At 49.7% G+C, this 17,856-nt stretch overlaps 1 protein-coding gene across 2 annotated transcripts in view; it reads right to left on the bottom strand.

Moving 5' to 3' along the window:
* The window catches only part of c1qtnf12 (C1q and TNF related 12), a 41,622-nt gene that overhangs the window by 14,019 nt on the left and 9,747 nt on the right, over positions 1-17,856 (bottom strand). The window contains exons 2-6 of one of the 2 annotated variants that reach the window (XM_078425059.1): positions 11,457-11,594; positions 8,726-8,842; positions 4,992-5,094; positions 4,213-4,382; positions 1,368-1,476 (exon numbers count right to left, since the gene is read on the bottom strand). In XM_078425059.1, coding sequence (XP_078281185.1) covers positions 1,368-1,476; positions 4,213-4,382; positions 4,992-5,094; positions 8,726-8,842; positions 11,457-11,594 — 637 coding nt within the window. The remainder of the gene's footprint in view (positions 1-1,367; positions 1,477-4,212; positions 4,383-4,991; positions 5,095-8,725; positions 8,843-11,456; positions 11,595-17,856) is intronic. The other variant, XM_078425060.1, reaches the window with a different exon arrangement.

The following is a 17,856-nucleotide window of genomic DNA, read 5'->3' on the forward strand; positions in this document are numbered from 1 at the left end:
TTCTCCGGCCCTGGCAGGTTTGGGAACAGCTCCATCCAAGACCGCAAGGAATTTTTAGAGAGTTGTGGACGTAGCCCAGACCATCATGCAAACCAGCCTCCATTCCGTCAACTCCATCTACACTTCAGGCAGCCTCAGCAGCCTAATCAATGTCCAGCCACACCCCGGACACTCCCCCCTCTCCCCTCTCCCCTCAGGTCCAAGGTACAGAAGTTTGAAAACACATATTCAGGGACAGTTTCTTCTAGGTTTTCCAACTGTCCCGTATTAGCCGGGACATCCCGTATTTTGGGCTAAATTAGTTTGTCCCGTACAGGACCGCCCTTGTCCCATATTAGTAGGGTTGCCAACTTCCTCGCTCCCAAATAAGGGACAAAGGGTGACGTCACCGCCCCGCGCCCCACGTGACCTCACCCAGCCAGAGGCCACGTGCTCCCGCTCTGTCATTGGAGGAGCGGGAGCAAGTGGCCACTGGCTGGGTGAGGTCACGTGGGGCGCGGGACGGTGACGTCACCTTGTCCCGTATTTGGGAGCGAGGAAGTTGGCAACCCTAGTTTCTTCCCAGCTGTTATCAGGCAACTGAACCGTCCTCTCAACAGCTAGAGTGCGGTCCTGACCTCCCGTCCACCTCATTGGAAACCTCTGAACTATCTTTAATCGGACTTCATTGTGCACTAAATGTTATATCTTTGCATTAACTGTTGCTTCCTTGTATCCTTCATCTGTGCACTGCGAGCAGCTTGACTTTATTCATGCATAGTGTTTGTTTAATGATTGGATAACACACAAACAAAAGTTTTTCACTGCATATTGTAAACAGACAAACAAACCCCTCCGCCATCCTGCCGCCCAAACGGCAGACGCCGATTTACACCGAAGATGGACACAAAGTGCTGGAGTAACTCAGTGGGTCCGGCAGCATCTGTGGAGAAAAGGAATAGCTGACCTTTCGGGTCGAGACCCTTCTTCAGACCGAGAGTCAGGGGAGAGGGGAAACGAGAGATATAGACGGTACATAGACATGAATGAAAGATATGCAAAAAGCACCAATGATCAAGGAAAGGTGGAGCCCACAATGGTCCATTGTTGGCTGTGGGGAAGGTGATAACGAGCGATACAGACAATGAAACTCAACAAGACGACAGTGAAACTAGTACGACCACTAGGACAGTGGTCACCTATTCCTTTTCTCCAGAGATGCTGCCGGACCCACCGAGTTCCTCCAGCACTTTGTGTCGGTTATATCTTCGGTGTAAACCAGCGCCTACACATTTGGAGTCAGTGTTGTTTCTCAAGCCCCACAGTTTAAGGTTCATTCTGAAATAAGCATCTATTGTAGCCTCGCAGAGTGCTGTGTTGGTACTTACCAATGTGGACATTGGCAGAAAACTGGTAGATGCCCGTCACTGGGGCAGTGAAGCGTCCGGACAACAGATCCATTCCAGATCCTCTCAGGAATGCTCCCTTGGCAAGTGGCTGCAGGAAAACAAACCAGCTTGCATTTGTAAAGAGTTAGTTTATGTCACGTGTGTCGAGGTACAGTGGAAAGATTTGTTTTGGTGTTGCATGCAATGCTGTCAGCGGAAATACTACACGTCTCTGGGCGGTCACAGTGGCGCAGCGGTAGAGTTGCTGCCTCACAGCGAATGCAGCGCCGGAGACCTGGGTTCCATCCCGACTACGGGCGCTGTCTGTAAGGAGTTTGCACGTTCTCCCCGTGACCTGTGTGGGCTTTCTCCGAGATCTTCAATTTCCTCCCACGCTCCAAAGACGTGCGGGTTTGTAGGTTAATTGGCTTCTGTAAATTGTGCTAGTGTAGGGGGTGGTCGGTGGTCGGCATGGACTCGGTGGGCCGCAGGGCCTGTTTTCGTGCTGTCCCTCTAAAGTCTGAAGTTTCTCCACATCTCAATCAGCATCAGTTGGGCAAAAAACAGGGCTGACATTTCAGAGACGGCCGAGTGAGAAAGGACAATGTTTTTGGAGTATTGGCGTGCAAGCTCCATTACAGGAAGGATGTGGGGGCTTTGGAGAGGGTGCAGAGGTGGCTTACCAGAATGCTGCCTGGGTTAGAGGCTATTACCTACAAAGAAAGGTTGGACAAACTCAGATTGTTTTCTCCAGAGCATCTGAGGCTGACTCAACGATCAAGCCTTGCAGTGGAAGCATGCTTTCCCCTAATCATTATTGACCATTCAACGAGAGCTGCCTATAATTCTGCTATTCTTGTTTGGTCAACCTTACCTTGGCTTTATAAGCAGTCAGTTGGGAGTGTGGGAAGTAAATTATACACTACTTTACAAAAACCATATTACATTACATGTGCACAGTATCAGCAGAGTGTAATTTTCTAGACATGGGAATTGACTTGGCATTTTGCTATGCCACTTACTAACTGGGCGAGATCGTCACGTCAACTGCTGTGCACAATGGAGGACAGGTTCGTACCAGACTTTCACCAGATCTCATTACCTTGACCATTGCGGTAAGATGCAACCCGACCCTGCCAAACCCAGTGATTATCATACCATTCCATTGCATAGTCTGTTCATTAACAGCTTCAAAACATGAAACCATTTCATATTCCTCATATCTTTTCAACGCTTATCACAAAAGTTCGCTGCTTGGCTCAATGCCCCCTCCAAGTGACAACAAGTCTGCCGTGCCACTAAATTGATTTTGCAAAAGCAGCTAAATCCTTTCAGGGGTAGAGGTATCATTAAGGGCATTCATCACCATGGGAATCGCTTACATGACTGCATTAATCCCCTAGTTCCATCACCCCTCCTCTATTCTCCAAAATTTCTCTTTTCCTTGCTTTATCTCGGCAGCAAATCGACCTGCTTTCAAATTCTGTTTCAATTCTTTCCCCCGCATAGTTACGGTAATGTGAACGGGAGATTGATGGGCGTGGGGAGCAAGGTGAGTAGGGACGGGTGGCCCGGGGTAATGGCTCCAGGGCCTACAGGCCGGCTGCAGGAGGTCGCCCCGGGATACAAGATGGCCGACAAGGAGAGGACAGGAGACAATGGTTCGTGGGCCGAGCGGGTCGTGGGCGACACATGGCGACGCCGGCATTATCAAATGCAAAATGAAGTTCAACATCATCTTTCTCTCCAGAGATGCTGCCTGTCCCGCTGAGTTACATAGAAACATAGAAAATAGGAGGAGGCCATTTGGCGCTTAGAGCCTTACTCCAGCTTTTTGTGTCTTATCTATGTGACAATAAATATACATTGAACCATTAATATGGTCAAAATATGCAATGGGATTAATCATTTGTTGTACAACTGCATGTTTGACCTTCATAATGGTGTTACTTAAAGCTACGAGCACCGTTCATCCCAAATTATGAGGGAACGGAGATAGATCTTGTATTGGTGTGGTGGTGCAAGATGAGTCAGCCACTTTATTTGATCAAAGCTCGATCTACGAGGTACAAATTCATGAGAGGAATAGATGGACGCACAGAGTAGGAGAATAAAGAACCAGAGGACATAGGTTTAAGGTGAGGGGGAGGAAAGATTTAATAGGAACTTGAGGGGTAACATTTTCATACAGAGGATGGTGGGTGTATGGAACGAGCTGCAGAGGAGGGAGTTGAGGCAGGGACTATGGCAACGTTTAAGAAACATTTAGACAGGTGCATGGATAGGACAGGTTTAGAGGGATATGGGCCAAACGCATGCAGGTGGGACTTGTGTAGATGGGACATGTTGGTCGGTGTGGGCAAGTTGGGCCAAAGCATCTGTTTCCACACTGTCTCACTATGACCCGAGCTACTACCTCTCATGATTTGATATACCTGTATATTATCAGCCCTCGGCCTCCTGCACTCCAAGAAATAATGTCCCAGTTCATTCAACCTCTCCCTGTAGCTCAGCCTTCAAATTCCAGGCCACATCCCAGGAGGAGATTCGGGAACTGAGGAGCAAGCTCAAAAAGGAAATCGAGGAGGGTGAAAAGTGGACAGGAGATAGCTCTGGAAGATAATATTAAGGATAATTAATTCCAAGCAATTTTTTTAATACATTAACGGGGGGTGGGGGAAAGAGATTGAGAGATAGGCTAAGAGAACGTGCAATCTCCACACAGGCAGCACCCAAGGTCAGGGTCGAACTCTACCAGCTGAGCTCAATAAATTGTTGTCTTCCCATTCCCGCTAGGTGGGTGATCAGAGGTTTGTGGTACGCGAGACCCTCCCAGCTTCCTTACCGCTTGGAAGTTCTGCAGTTCCAGCAGAGTCCTCTTGTCCACAGTGACCGCCCCTTTCAGTTTGCAGTGGAAAGCCTCCTCGACCCGTCTGTAAGGAGGGACGTGGTCAAACGAGAGAGAGGGCGGCGTGCGCACGTCGCCAAGAACTGTTGCTCGTCTCTCTGTTGCTTCTGAGAAAGGCAAGGAAAGGTTCTCAGCTTTACTTCACAGCTTCAAAAGAACTGGACCAAGCACCTGATAAGTTCCATCCGTTACTCGATGGGAATCCTCCCGAGAGATTTGGTCAGTCGACGAACACTCGACTGAACTTCTACAGGTGTATGGGCAGAGAGTACACCAACATGGTCATCCCAAATCTCTGCCAATGCCAAGACTTCCCTTCCTTCTAGGGTTGCCAACTGTCCCGTGTTAGCCGGGACATCCCGTATTTTGGGCTAAATTGGTTTGTCCCGTACTGGACTGCCCTTGTTCCTTATTAGGCCCAGACGGCGCTGTAGGCCCGGACAATGTAGGTCCGGACACTGTAGGCCCAGGGGCCGCTGTAGGCCCGAACAATGTAGGACAGGCGCCGCCTAACGGAGGTTGCCTAGCAACCCACCTAACGGCTCGGGCGGCCGCCATTGGTGGAGCGGGATCACGTGGCCGCTGGCTGGGTAAGGTCATGTGGGGCGCGGGGCGGTGATGTCACCATTTGTCCCTTATTTGGGAGTGAGGAAGTTGCCAACCTACCCCCCCCCCCCCCCCACCACAAGCCCCCCCCACCCACGCTCGCACCTTACCTCGTACCATTGCTTTAAATTCACGCAGCAGATGCTCCGGTGTCACCTCGGCTCCCGGCGGTCCCGGGGGTCCCGGTGGGCCGGGGGGGCCTGACAGGGTGGGCTGGGGGGAGAGAAACACAGCGAGATGTTGCGCAGGAAGACACAGGACAGACACAACGCGCTGGGGTAGCTCAGCGGGTCGGGACCCTTCTTCAGACTGAAAATAGAGGGGGAGGGTGGAGCCCACAATGGTCCATTGCTGGCTGGGGAAGAAGTGATAACGAAGGGAAACCGGGATGCCAACAGTGGAACTAGTAGGGTGACCAGGGGTGGGGGTGTTGGGAGAGAGGGGATGCAAGGGCCACTTGAAATTAGAGACATCAACCTTCACCACTGTGAGCTGCCCAAGCAAAATATGAGGTGCTGTCTCTCCAATTTGACTGTGGCCTCTGACAGTGGAGGAGGCCCTGGTCGGAAAGGTCATTGTGGGAATGGGAGGGGGAGTTAAAATGTTTGGCAACCGGGAGGTCACTTTGGCCCAGGCGGAATGAGAGAAGGTGTTCAGCAAATCCATCGCCAGTCTGTGCTTGGTCTTGCCGATATATGGGATATGTAACTGCTGGGGAATAGCACGAGGTCCACTACTGGAGACACACTGGGCCAATACTGGAGCCACACTGGGTCAATACTGGAGCCACACTGGGTCAATACTGGAGCCACACTGGTCCACTACTGGAGCCACACTGGGCCAATACTGGAGCCACACTGGGTCACTACTGGAGCCACACTGGTCCACTACTGGAGCCACACTGGGTCAATACTGGAGCCACACTGGTCCACCACTGGAGCCACACTGGGCCAATACTGGAGCCACACTGGGTCAATACTGGAGCCACACTGGTCCACTACTGGAGCCACACTGGGCCAATACTGGAGCCACACTGGGTCACTACTGGAGCCACACTGGTCCACTACTGGAGCCACACTGGGTCAATACTGGAGGCACACTGGTCCACCACTGGAGCCACACTGGGCCAATACTGGAGCCACACTGGGCCAATACTGGAGCCACACTGGGTCAATACTGGAGCCACACTGGTCCACCACTGGAGCCACACTGGGTCACTACTGGAGCCACACTGGGTCAATACTGGAGCCACACTGGTCTACCACTGGAGCCACACTGGTCCACTACTGGAGCAACACTGGGTCAATACTGGAGCCACACTGGGTCAATACTGGAGCCACACTGGGTCAATACTGGAGCCACACTGGGTCAATACTGGAGCCACACTGGGTCAATACTGGAGTCACACTGGTCCACCACTGGAGCCACACTGGGTCACTACTGGAGCCACACTGGGTCAATACTGGAGCCACACTGGTCTACCACTGGAGCCACACTGGGCCAATACTGGAGCCACACTGGGCCAATACTGGAGCCACACTGGTCTACCACTGGAGCCACACTGGGCCAATACTGGAGCCACACTGGGTCAATACTGGAGCAACACTGGGCCAATACTGGAGCCACACTGGGTCAATACTGGAGCCACACTGGGTCAATACTGGAGCCACACTGGGCCAATACTGGAGCCACACTGGGCCAATACTGGAGCAACACTGGATCAATACTGGAGCAACACTGGGCCAATACTGGAGCCACACTGGTCCACTACTGGAGCAACACTGGTCTACCACTGGGGCCACACTGGGTCAATACTGGAGCCACACTGGGTCAATACTGGAGCCACACTGGGTCAATACTGGAGCAACACTGGGCCAATACTGGAGCCACACTGGTCTACCGCTGGGGCCACACTGGGCCAATACTGGAGCCACACTGGTCCACTACTGGAGCAACACTGGTCTCCTACTGGACCAACACTGGTCTACCACTGGGGCCACACTGGGTCAATACTGGAGCCACACTGGGTCAATACTGGAGCCACACTGGTCTAGGACTGGAGCAGAGCTGGCTCAATACTAGAGGAGAACTAGTTCTATATTGGAACAGAATTGTTCAATATTGCAGTGACACTGGTCACCGCTGGAGTAGAACTGTCGACACCAGCAGGGAATGGTCCTGACTGATGCCAAAAACAAAGATGTGTTGGCTGTGGGGACTGGAAGAACTGCAGATATTGGAACTCTGCACCAAACACAGTGTACTGGAGGAACTCAGTGGGTCAGGATCCATCAGCCTGAGGACAGTTCACTCCTCACATGGGCTGGAAGGTCAAAAGACCGTGACCACCGGGACCAAGGGGAGCTTCTTCCCAAACCATGAGCTTATTCCCAAACGACAGGCTCTCCAACACCACCCAACCGCAACCTCAACTGTGAACCATGGACCATCTCTGGGTGGACCAAGGACTCTGGGCTATTTGCACCCGTATTGCAGTTATTGATTTATTGATTTTTTTCTTTCTTGTACATAATCTACCTGTGTTGCATTTACAGGCGTGTTATGCTGCTGCAAACAAGAATTTAATTGTTGGTACTCAAGACAATTGAACACTTAGTCCTGCCCAATCTTGTCCATTCCCTCCACAGATGCTGCCTGATGGGCTGAGTTCCTCCAGCACTTTGTGTTTTGCTCAAAGTGTTGGCCGTGTCTGTCTATGTTTTGCTTTTGACCGGACTCGCTGGGTTCAGGTGAAAATCTGGACTTGTACCCTGGCTAATTTCACCCTCCATTGACCGCACAAATCAAGGATGTGCAAATCCCGCCGAACACCCGGCAGCTGACCGACGGACACATGATGTTTAAAAAGGTCCCCACACTGATCTAAATTGGTTCCATCCATCTTCATTTCTCATGTTGCAAAGAATTGTGGATGCAGCCCAGTCCATCACGTAAGCAAACCTCCTTTCATTGATTCCATCTACACTTTAGACCTCAGAGATTTAGATTGGAAACGGGTCGATTGGCCCACCGAGTCCACGCCGACCAGCGATCAGACTGAACGTTAACCTACAAATTACCAAAGACAATTACCCTACAAACCTGGATAGACACAAAAAGCTGGAGTAACTCAGCGGGTCGGGCAGCATCTCTGGAGAAGAGGAATAGGTGACGTTTCGGGTCGAGACCCTTCTTCAGACCGAGAGTCAGAACGTCGCCCATTCCTTCTCTCCAGAGATGCTGTCCGACCCACTGAGTTACTCCAGCTTTCTGTGTCCATCTCTGGTTTAAACCAGCATCCACACATTTGGAGAGGCTAGATGCGGGAAGATTGTTCCCGATGTTGGGGGAGTCCAGAACCAGGGGTCGCAGCTTAAGGATAAGGGGGAAGTCTTTTAGGACCGAGATGAGAAAACATTTCTTCACACAGAGAGTGGTGAGTCTGTGGAATTCTCTGCCACAGAAGGTAGTTGAGGCCAGTTCATTGGCTATATTTAAGAGGGAGTTAGATGTGGCCCTTGTGGCTAAAGGGATCAGGGGGTATGGAGAGAAGGCAGGTACGGGATATTGAGTTGGATGATCAGCCATGATCATATTGAATGGCGGTGCGGGCTCGAAGGGCCGAATGGCCTACTCCTGCACCTATTTTCTATGTTTCTATGTTAACCCACACAGGCCTGTCCGTCTTTGCGTCCATATCTCTGCTGTATCACTCAGGGGTGTGAGCGTGGACAAGCAGTGTTAGAGCAGGGTCACAGCTCACGGCTACCGGCTGCCCACCAGCCTTATGCAAGGGCAGAGTCACAGAGGGGGAGGTGGAAATGATACAGAACGTAAAAAATACCAATATTTTCTTGCGGTTGGATCGGCACTTCTTGTTTTTCTTGGCTCCATCCCGTTGGACAAATTTAATCCAGGATGAATGCGGATCCACCGGCCGCTGATCCCCACTGTCCAGCAGCTGGGAATAAACACAACGATTATTCCCCCGGCACTTTGTGGTGCCTCTCTGATACCGTCCTCCACACCCTCCAGCCGCCAGGCTGGTAAACACCGCAACCTCCAAAGATAATACACAAGATGCTGGAGTAACTCAGCGGGACAGGCAGCGTCTCTGGGGCGAAGGAATGGGTGACGTTTCGGGTCGAGACCCTTCTTCGGACTGAGACTGAGAGTCGGGGAGGGGGGTGGGGGAGGGAGGGAGATCTAGAGATATGGAAGGGCAAGGTGTGAAAACGAGAGATCAAAGGGGGACGAAGGCCAAGGTAAATGTAGAATGGATCGCTGGTCGACACAAAATGCTGGAGCAACTCAGCAGGACAGGCAGCATCTCAGGAGAGAAGGAATGGGTGACGTTTCGGGTCGAGACCCTTCTTCAGACTGATGTCTGAATGGATCATTGATGGCTGCGGGGGAGGTGACAACGAGGCACACAATCAGTAAAATGTAATCAGGAGGACAGTGAAGTGTGTGTGTGTGTGTGTGTGTGTGTGTGTGTGTGTGTGTGTGTGTGTGTGTGTGTGTGTGTGTGTGTGTGTGTCTACTATGTTTACATATTGTGTTGTGCTGCTACCAGTAAGAATGTCATTGTTCCATTGAAGTACATCTATTGACTAGGACCCATGACCATAAAGCAGTCTTGACTCCCGACCCCCGTCACACATCCCAGGATGTTTGGCTGTTTGCCAAAGGCACTGTGAACTAACAGCCTCAAACTGCAAACCATTGAACCCTCAGACGTCAAACCGTGCCGTTTAAACTTTGAGAGATCGTGTCCAGAAATCTGGTCTGTGTCTCTGCGTGCCTTTCCGCACATTTCCGGTCAGGAGTCATCGGAAGTGTTATTCCCCTTTCCCACTAGTCTTCCGACGATCGGTTATGGAAGTTATTCCAAATGCCGTAGGGTCAGAGAGTCACACAGCGTGGAAACAGGCCCTCCTTCCCAACTTGCCCGCACCAACCAACATGTCCCATCTACGCTAATCCCACCTGCTGAGCTTGGCACATATCCCTCTAAACCTGTCCTATTCATGTACCTGTCTAATTGTTTCTTAAACATTGCGATAGTCTCAGCCTTAACTACCGCCTCTGGCAGCTCGTTCCAAACACCCACCACCATTTGTGCAAAAAAGCTACCCTTCAGATTCCTATTAAATCTTTCCCCCTTCACCTTAAACCTATGTCCTCTGGTTCAAGATTTGTAGGTTAGTTCAAAGAAAGAATATAGAACAGTACATCCCCACATCCCAAAGACGTGTGGGTTTGGAGGATAATTAGGGCACACAACATTGAACGTACAGCATAAGAACAGGCCCTTCGGCCCACAACGTCTGTCTGTGCCGAACAGAATGCCAAGACCAACTCTAATCAGCCTGCATATTAAATGTAGACACAAAACGCCGGAGTAACTCAGCGGGACAGGCAGCATCTCTGGTGAGAAGGAATGGGTGATGTTTCGGGTCGAGACCCTTCTTCAGACACTTCAGGAACCCTTCAGGAAGTTCCGGAACTTTCTTTCCTACACAGCCTGCAGTTTAGAGATACAGCGCGGAAACAGGCCCATCAGCCCAACGAGTCCATGCCAACCAGCAATCCCTGCACACTAACACTACCCAACACACACCAGGACAATTTCAAATTTTACCAAGCCATTTAGCCTACAAACTTGTGTGTCTTTGGAGTGTGCGAGGAAACCGGAGATTGCGGAGAAAACCCACGCAGGTCACGAGAACATACAAACTCCATACAGACAAGCACCCTTGGTCAGGATCGAACCCGGGTCTCAGGCGCTGCAAGGCAGCAACTCTACCACTGTGCCACTGTGCCGCCCAATCCACATCTCTCTCAGTTTCAGTTTCACCTTTAGTTTATTGTCATGTGTACCGAGGTACAGTAAAAAGCTTTCGTTGCGGGCTCACAAACCAGTCAGCAGAGGGACAATGCATGATTACAATCGAGCCATTCACAGTGCACAGATACACAATATCATATCATATCATATCATCATATATATACAGCCGGAAACAGGCCTTTTCGGCCCACCAAGTCCGTGCCGCCCAGCGATCCCCGCACATTAACACTATCCTACACCCACTAGGGACAATTTTTACATTTACCCAGCCAATTAACCTACATACCTGTACGTCTTTGGAGTGTGGGAGGAAACCGAAGATCTCGGAGAAAGCCCACGCAGGTCACGGGGAGAACGTACAAACTCCTTACAGTGCAGCACCCGTAGTCAGGATCGAACCTGAGTCTCCGGCGCTGCATTCGCTGTAAAGCAGCAACTCTACCGCTGCGCTACTGTGCCAACCCAAATAAGGGGATAACGTTTAGTGCAAGATAATGTAAATGGCCCCGAGTGTGTGGGGAGTGGATGAGAAGGTGGGATAACACAGACACAGGTGTGAGCGGGTGATCGGCGGTGGTCGTGGACTGGGTGGGCCGAGGGGGCTGTTTCCATGCTGTGTCTCTAAACACTGAACCGCACTGGTCTCCCAGGCTGGGTGGAGCCCCATTTGGCGAGGTTGGACTGTGGTGGCCTCGAACTCTCTGGGCAAAGGGGTTAGACTCACATGGATCGTCTCACCCTGCAGCGAGGGCGCCACCTGTTGGCTGGCCAAGGACTGGCACTGGCGACGGAAGTCATGAAGTTGTCCATGGCCTGCTCTTCCACCCTCTGGCCTGGGTGATGGCGTCTGGAGGAAAGGCCCCTTGAGGTGGGATAAAGGGATAAAAATAAGGAATGAGTGATTTGGGTTTTTGTTTTTTAAATAAATGTTGGTCCGTAGGCTAATTGGTTTGGTGTCATTGTAAATTGTTCTTAGTGTGTGTAGGATAGTGTGAGCGGGCAGGGGATCGCTGGTCGGCACGGACTCGGCGGGCCGAAGGGCCTGTTTCTGTACTGTATCTCCAAACTAAACTAAAGTAACTCAAATGTCAAAGACCATGAACTGCAGATGTTTTGGGTAGGCCATGAAGATATGTACGTAGATCAACTTAACAACATTCCTTTAAAAGGGGACATTGCTTGGATTTTTAGTTGGGTTTAGAGATACAGACTGGAAACAGGCCCCTCGGCCCACGCCGACCAATGATGACCGGTTGACACTAGTTCTGTGTTATCCCGCTTGCTCATCCACTCTATGCGCACTAGGGGCAATTTGCAGAAGGCCACTTAACCTACAAACCTGCACGTCTTTGTGATGTGGGAGGATACCCACACGGTCACTATCTGAAGGGCGGCACAGTGGTGCAGCGCACGGTGCCAGAGACCCGTATGTGCGTGCGTGCGTGCGTGCGTTGCACGTTCTCCCTGTGACCATGTGGGCTTCCTCCGGGTGCTCCAGATTCCTCCCACATCCCAAAGACGTGCGGGTTTGTAGGTTAATCGGCCCGCTGTAAATTGCCCTTAGTGTGTAGGGAGTGGATGAGAAAGTTGGAGAACGTGTAATTGGTGGTCACCAAGGACTCAGTGGGCCGAAGGGCCTGTTTCCATTCCAAACTAAACTAAACTAAAATTATAAAGCAGCCCCAAACAACATTCTCAGAGCTCATCTGAAGGAACTAATTTTGGAAAGGGCTGGGCTATAAGCTTACAAACAAAACATTACTAAAACCAGTTCATGTGTGAGGTGACCACTTGGACTGACCCGGTGTGTTGATTTATTGACTTAACTTCCCACACTGTGATGTGTTAAGTTACAAAGTAAACTGCTCTGGATTAAAGGTGCTGGAATGGTAGCTTTTAACAAGAGGTTTGTTACTGCTCATTATGGTCCAATTCTTGCCAATAGACCTGATGGCTACAGACAACATCAAGAATCCTGACCTGAGAGGTCATTGTTAGAAACAAATAAAAATGTATTGGAACTGTGACTACTTTTTAAAAGCACCAGATATTTACCAATGAAAATGTCAACCGTTACAAACCATGGTTACCATTAAGCATTAATTTTGATTAAATTTGTATTAAATTTGTATTAAATTTGATTACATTTGTATTAAATTAGGGGTGAGAGGATATAGAATTTATCAAAGAATATCAAAAATCTATCCGGTGTCAGGGGTTATAGGGAGAAGGCAGGAGAATGGGGTTGAGAAGGAAAGATATATCAGCCACATTGAATGGCGGAGTAGACTTGATGGGCCGAATGGCTCCTATCACTGATGAATTTATGAAAGACAGTATAACATTCAGTGCTTCACACAATCTATCAAAATATAAAAAATAAAAACGCCTGTTTCAATAAAACATTTCTTTCTTTAAATAATTGGTCTCGTTTGATAGTAATGCTAAAATCATAGAAAAGTTACATCAAAAGAACAAAAACAAAAAACTTCTGTCTTTTGTCACTCTGAGTAGATTCTGATTAATAAGTGTTTGTTAATCTGCAAATTGGGAGGAAAATCAGCATTTCTTGATAAACATCTAATCCTGCCAAATCTTGGCTATGAAGTGATTTGGGACATCCCAAAGTTGTGAAAGACTCTTGCAGAATTGCAAATCTTTCTTTTCATCTCAAGCAGCTCGTCAAACAAAATCCACGAGGGGGTTTGGAAGTGATGAAAAGCATCTCCTGATCAAAGGGGTAGATTTTCCACCCTGGCCTGAATAAGCATTGGACATCACATACTTTAAACTCAGCATGCTCACAGGCAAGACCTGCTGATTACATTGCCAACACTATTCCCCAAGGATGCCATCTGAAAATAAAATGGCAGCCTTGCCACGCACACAGGCCATCAGTGACAAAAATCACCTCGAAAACTGCCCTCCAACTAAGACAACGAATGGCTCAGTGGCACAGCGGACAGAGTTGCAGCCTCACAGCACCAGAGACACGGGCTCGATCCTGACAACGGGCGCTGTCTGTACGGAGTTTGCACGTTCTCCCCGTGACCGCGTTGGTTTTCATATCATATATCATATCATATATATACAGCCGGAAACAGGCCTTTTCGGCCCACCAAGTCCATGCCGCCCAGCGATCCCCGCACATTAACACTATCCTACACCCACTAGGGACAATTTTTACATTTACCCAGCCAATTAACTTACATACCTGTACGTCTTTGGAGTGTGGGAGGAAACCGAAGATCTCGGAGAAAACCCACGCAGGTCACGGGGAGAACGTACATACTCCTTACAGTGCAGCACCCGCAGTCAGGATCGAACCTGAGTCTCCGGCGCTGCATTCGCTGTAAAGCAGCAACTCTACCGCTGCGCTACCGTGCCGCCCTTCGGGTGCTCTGGATTCCTCCCACCGTCCAAAGTTGTGCAGGTTTGTAGGCTAATCGGCTTGGTATAATTGTAAATTGTCCCTCGTGTGTAGGATAGCGTTAGTGTGCGGGGTCGCTGGTCGGCGCGGACTCGGTGGGCAGGAGGGTATGTTTCCGTGCTGTATCGCTAAACTAAAACTAAACTACTTAGTGAATCTCCTTCAATAAAGCACAAAGTGTTGGAGGAATCGGGGTCAGGCAGCATCAGATGAGGGAATGAGCAGATGAGGCTAGTTTCAGGTTGGGACCTTTCTTCAGAGGCTGTTGTCACCATAAGGTTTAGTTTAGTTTAGAGATGACTGCGGGCGCTGTCTGTAAGGAGTTTGCACGTTCTCCCCGTGACCTGCGTGGGTTTTCTAAGAGATCTTCGGTTTCCTCCCACACTCCAAAGACGTACAGGTTTGTAGGTTGCTTGGCATGGTATCAATGTCAAATTGTCCCGAGTGTGTGTAGGGTAGGGGTTAATGTGCGGGAATTGCTGGTTGGTGCAGGGCCGAAGGGCCTGCTTCTGCACTGTATCTCTAAACTAAAATAAAAACATAAATCGGGGAGTGCTTGTATAGTATTATCTGATTAGGATAGAGATTTGAATAGGAAAAGTTGAGAGGGATATGGACCAAACGTGGGCAGGTGGGACCAGCGTAGATGGGGCATCTTGGTCAGCATGGGCAAGTTGGGCCGAAGGGCCTGTCTCCGTGCTGTATGCCTCCACGATTCTATGATTGGGTTGGGTGGCGTCCACAAACAAAAGGCTTCCACTGTTATTGGGTCCAGGTGACAAAGATAAACCTAAATCTCTGCGAATGCACGTGTCCACTTGCAGAAGTCCCAGGGCTGGTCAGTGTGGTACTAACTGCTCTCTGATCTTGGACTCGTCAGGGAGTCCCGAACTGGGCAGAGAGTTCTGCGGCTTTCCCAGCAGTTACTGTGTGTAATCTGCCCACTGAGGCCAGCCCAGGGGCCCTGGCACCATCTCAGCATCTCCATTCATCATAGCAACAGACACAGCTGCATGCCACAGATCAGGTTCGGTCCGTTTAAAAAACCCCATTTAATTGAGTTAAATTAAATGCATTGTATTCTTTTTCTATGGTCGTTAAGTGTTTTAAGTTTTGCTTATTTTCTAAATAATTTAAAAATTAATAGTATGATTCTTTTTTAATACTTTCTGAATGTTTGAGGATGTCAGAGACATTCACATCCTTTGACAGCTGGTTTAACCTGGGGCTGCAGCTTAACCAGCTGTCGAAGGATTCAACATTTCTGACTGGAAAGCCCAGGCCAGCATTGGGAATAGATTGGAGCTGACTTTGTGGGAGAAGTTCTCACTAGAAGCTGGTCGAGCTGCTGCCTCACAGGTCCCTGAGCAGAGGTTTAATCCTGACCTCCGGTGCTGAGATTGTTCTGTTAAAGGGTTTGCTTCACCACAGACACACAAGGAACTGTACAAGGAAGCTCGCAGACAAAAGCTTTTCACTGTACCTCGCTACACGTGACAATAAACTCAACTGAACTATAGATACTGGAATCTTAAGCAAAACAGAAAGTGCTGGAGGAACTCAGCGGGTCAGGCAGCATCAGTGGACTGAATGGACAGACAACGTCTGAGGTTGGGACCCTTCTTCAGACTGGCCAATGTTCCAGGGCAGGACCCTTCTTCAAATATCTTTCAGATTGTTCGGTAGTTAATCACCAAACTAAGTTCTCATCAGCTCAGAGATACAGGGGTCCGAGTGAAAGAAAACTCACCTTATATTGGCCAGGATAAAACATAGCCTTGCCATGGACTAACATCACTGCTTTGATGTCAGTTATCAGTCTTGACACATACTTTCAACAAAAGCCCAGCTTCCTTCCTAATGTTTAAGACTTCCAAAGATTGGAAAATCTTGAACATTTATTTTTGGTACAATTTTCACAATGCATTTGCATTAATATACAGACATTGCAAAGTTAGCCGTGGCAAGTAGACTTACTAAGGTGTTACATACACTCTGACTCATGACTGCTTGAAGAACGAGCTGCCAGAGGAGGTAGTTGGGGCAGGTACCATAACTGCATTTAAAAGACACCTGGGCAGGTCCATGACGAGGAAAGGTTTAGAGGGATACGGGCCAAATGCGGGCAAATGGGACTAGCTTAGATGTGGCACCTTGGTCGGCATGGACTAGTTGGGCCGAAGGGCCTGTTTGACGCTGCAAGACTCCATGACTAAATTTATAATCCACAAATGAAAGACCATGGATAAAAATAATAAACCAGAAGGTATGAAGCAACATGAGGAATACTCAGCAGGTTAGGCAGCATCTGCAGTGAGATGGAGATGGGACTTGCTGATGGCCATTCATTAGAACACAGAGTACATCCAACCTTTTCAGTTTAGACCAGACCAAGTGGACCCGTTGGGCCCAAACCTCTCCTACATTGATGCAGCACCCTCTCCCCTCCCCTCCCCCCACTCCATCCCCCTCAACCCCCCTTCTCCCCCTCCCTCCCTCCCTCCCTCGGAGATAGATTTAAACTTTAAAATGTGATAAAGTTAAAAAATATAACCGATTTCAATTAAACTTCTTCCATTAGCACCAAAGGGACGACGGTGAGTAAGGTGGGCCTAAAATCGTCTCGCTATCGTGTAGCGTTTTGCCAGTAGTTCAGGAACAAACAAACAAACAAATGAGAGTTTTGGTGTATTGATATTGTTGGTCGGGGCGGACTCAGTGGGCCGAAGGGCCTGCTTCTGCACTGTATCTCTAAAACTAAAAACTACACCTATTCTATGTTCTACGTTATATGTTTGGACTGAGTTTTCACAATCCACAAAACACACACATAACTTTCACCAGACGTGATATGGGTCCAACCCCAGCTTGCCTGCCGTCTCAGAGCTAAATGGAAGAGACATATCTTGTGTACACCTACCTCACTGTAATCTCCCTTATCTAGGGTTGCCAACTTCCTCACTCCCAAATAAGGGACAAGGTGACGTCACCGCCCCGCGCCCCACGTGACCTCACCCAGCCAGCGGCCACGCGCTCCCGCTCCACCAATGGCGGCCGCCATTGGTGGAGCGGGAGCGCGTGGCCGCTGGCTGGGTGAGGTCACGTGGGGCGCGGGGCGGTGACGTCACCCTTCGTCCCTTATTTGGGAGTGAGGAAGTTGGCAACCCTACTAATACAGGGGGACAGGGGCGGTCCCGTACGGGACAAACCAATTTAGCCCAAAGTACGGGATATCCCGGCTAATACGGGACAGTTGGCAACCCTAGCCTTATGACAGGCGTTTAGTGCAGGCGATCCAAGTTGCGGTGCAAGCAGCAAGGTGTGAAACCACCCACACATGTTGCTTCCTGTACGGTAAAGGTACAGCAGGCATTCCAGTTATGTCGGCGTTGTGGGTTTGGAGCCAGTCACCGCAGTAACAGCGCTGGAGGCAGTGGAGGCGTTGCTGACAGACGTATTGCAACATCACTCCGTGCATCCGCGTCTGAAAGCCTCACTCCGTGAAGCTGCAATTAAATGGGCTGCTAATTCATCACGTCACGGGCAGATGTCTCCACTGACAGAGCCTGTGAGCAGACTCTGCCCATGGTGTGCCAATTTGGCATTAGGCTGTGGGGAAACGGAGCGTGTAAACACATAACATGGAAACAAGGATGCTCGCTACCTGTTTTTCGTGCCAATTCTCTCCGTAAGG

This window comes from Rhinoraja longicauda, chromosome 30, assembly GCF_053455715.1.
Source record: "Rhinoraja longicauda isolate Sanriku21f chromosome 30, sRhiLon1.1, whole genome shotgun sequence".
Classification (NCBI taxonomy): Eukaryota; Metazoa; Chordata; class Chondrichthyes; order Rajiformes; family Arhynchobatidae; genus Rhinoraja; species Rhinoraja longicauda.